We start from the raw sequence: 2453 nt of genomic DNA on the forward strand, positions 1-2453 counted from the left end.
ACATAACTACCCTACGACCCAGCAACTGCACTACTAGGCATTTATCCACAGGATACAAGTTTACTGTTTTGAAGGGACACATGCACCCCCATGTTTATAGCAGCACTATCAACAATAGCCAAAGGATGGAAAGAGCCCAAATGTCCTTCGATGAATGCATGGATAAAGAAGATGTGGTGTATATATATATATACAATGGAGTATTACTCGGCAATCAACAAGAATGAAATCTTGCCATTTGCAACTACGTGGATGGAACTGGAGGCTATTATGCTAAGTGAAATTAGTCAGTCAGAGAAAGACAAAAATCATATGACTTCACTCATATGAGGACTTAAAAAGACAAGACATGTGAATATAAGGGAAGGGAAACAAAAATAATATAAAAACAGGGAGGGGACAAAACAGAAGAGACTCATAAATATAGAGAACAAACTGAGAGGGTTACTGGAGGGAGTGTGGGGGAGGTGGGCTAAATGGGTGAGGGGCACTAAGGAATCTACTCCTGAAACCATTGTTGCACTATATGCTAACTAATTTGGATGTAAATTTAAAAAAAAATTGGCATAAGACTAGGGAAACAATGAGCAGATGATTTGATCTTGCTATTTTTACACCTCCATTTTCACCCTGCCATCCTGACTCAGACATTCCATCTTGGAGAATTTAGCTCCCACACACAAACAATTTTGTTTTGGTGCTGTGCTTAATAAACATTGAAATCAGAAATATACGGGGAAAAAAAAAAAGATGAGGATAGGTTGCAGCCATCAATCCCATCTGTGATGTAGACAGCAAGACGTTTTCTCAACAGGTTTATAAATGATACTTTAGCAAAAACTATTCTTATGTTGAGGAACCCCTGAACTGCTTACGGGGTGTAGGAAATGAGGAGTGAGACAGAGAAGCCTGGATGAACGTGGGGCAGATGTAGGAAAAGGGGCAAATGAGGTAACACGGCATCTGCTCCATACGTGATCCAGCCAAGCCCAGGTCCCACTGCCAAGCAGGAAGCTGTGTGTAACATCACAAAAAGGAGTGACCCTTGTCTCGGTGAAGCCAATGGCAGACTGTCATCACAGACAGATTTACCTATCAGGGACCAGGTTCTCTGAACTCCCATCTCTCCACCCAGAGTCAGAGTCTAGAAGACACAGATGCCCCGTTCCTGCTGTGGCCCTGCCATGGGTCCCTGGCTGCTCTACTGTATGGCCTTTTGTCTCCTTGGGGCAGGTGAGTCCTGGTCAGAAAGGAAATCTTTGAGAAAGTGATCTCGTCCTCAGTTTTGTACCTTTATTTTATGGCAGCAATAACAGTCTCCTTGGCTCTGTCTCTGTATTTTCTTTCTCTCTCTGCAGGTCACACGGGTGCCAGGGTCATCCAGAGCCCAAGATACCAGGTTACCGGGATCGGAAAACAAGTGTCTCTGAGCTGTTCTCAGAATCTGAATCATGATGCCATGTACTGGTACCAACAGAAGCCGAACCAAGCCCCAAAGCTGCTGCTCTACTACTATGATACAAACCTTTACACCGAAAAAGACACCTCTGATAACTTCAAAGCCAGGCGGGATAACTCTTCTTTCTGTTCCCTTGACATCACCTTGGCTGGCTTCGAGGACACAGCAGTGTATCTCTGTGCCAGCAGCAAAGACACAGAGCTAGGGTGTTACCTCTCCCCTGATCATAAACCTCTGTTTCCCAGATCCAAGATCCTTCGACAGACCACCCTCTCACCCTACAGCAATGGTAGGATGTGGGTTTGTGGCTGTCGCCATCTCATCTCTACATAGAAGTTGGGCAGAAGCCTACAAAAACCACTGACAGTTATGCCAAGAGTGGAAAAGTGGTTACATTAACCCAACATACAGTTTGTGGTATTTTCCCAGGATCACCTTAGTTGCCCATTCTGTTCTCTTCAGTAGATAAATAGGGACTTTTTTTTTTAGGTAGTTTTTTTTTTTTTTTTAAATATAAGTTGGAGGGGCACCTGGGCGACTCAGTCAGTTGAGCATCCAACTCTTAATTTCAGCTCAAGTCATGATCTCACGCTTCATGAGATTGAGCCCAGTGTCAGGCTCTGTGCTGACAGCTCAGAGCCTGCTTGGGATTTTCTCTCTTCCTCTCTCTCTGCCCCTCCCCTGCTTTCTCAGGCTCTTCCTCTCTCTCTCTCTCTCTCTCTCTCTCTCTCAAAATAAATAAGCTTAGAAAATAAATAATAAAATATGGGGCACCTGGGTGGTGCAGTCGGTTAAGCGTCCGACTTCAGCCAGGTCACGATCTCACAGTCCGTGAGTTTGAGCCCCGCGTCGGGCTCTGGGCTGATGGCTCGGAGCCTGGAGCCTGTTTCCGATTCTGTGTCTCCCTCTCTCTCTGCCCCTCCCCGTTCATGCTCTGTCTCTGTCCCAAAAATAAATAAACGTTGAAAAAAAAAATTTTAGAAAAAAAAAAGAA

At 44.7% G+C, this 2453-nt stretch overlaps 1 gene segment (V, D, J or C); it reads left to right on the top strand.

Moving 5' to 3' along the window:
• The first annotated feature begins 487 nt into the window (after positions 1 to 487).
• On the top strand, positions 488 to 2000 carry LOC122488429. The segment is given in 2 exon segments: positions 488 to 1233; positions 1359 to 2000. Coding segments are annotated over 2 exon segments (510 nt in total).
• Positions 2001 to 2453: the final 453 nt, after the last annotated feature.

Source organism: Prionailurus bengalensis, chromosome A2, assembly GCF_016509475.1.
Source record: "Prionailurus bengalensis isolate Pbe53 chromosome A2, Fcat_Pben_1.1_paternal_pri, whole genome shotgun sequence".
In the NCBI taxonomy this organism is placed as follows: Eukaryota; Metazoa; Chordata; class Mammalia; order Carnivora; family Felidae; genus Prionailurus; species Prionailurus bengalensis.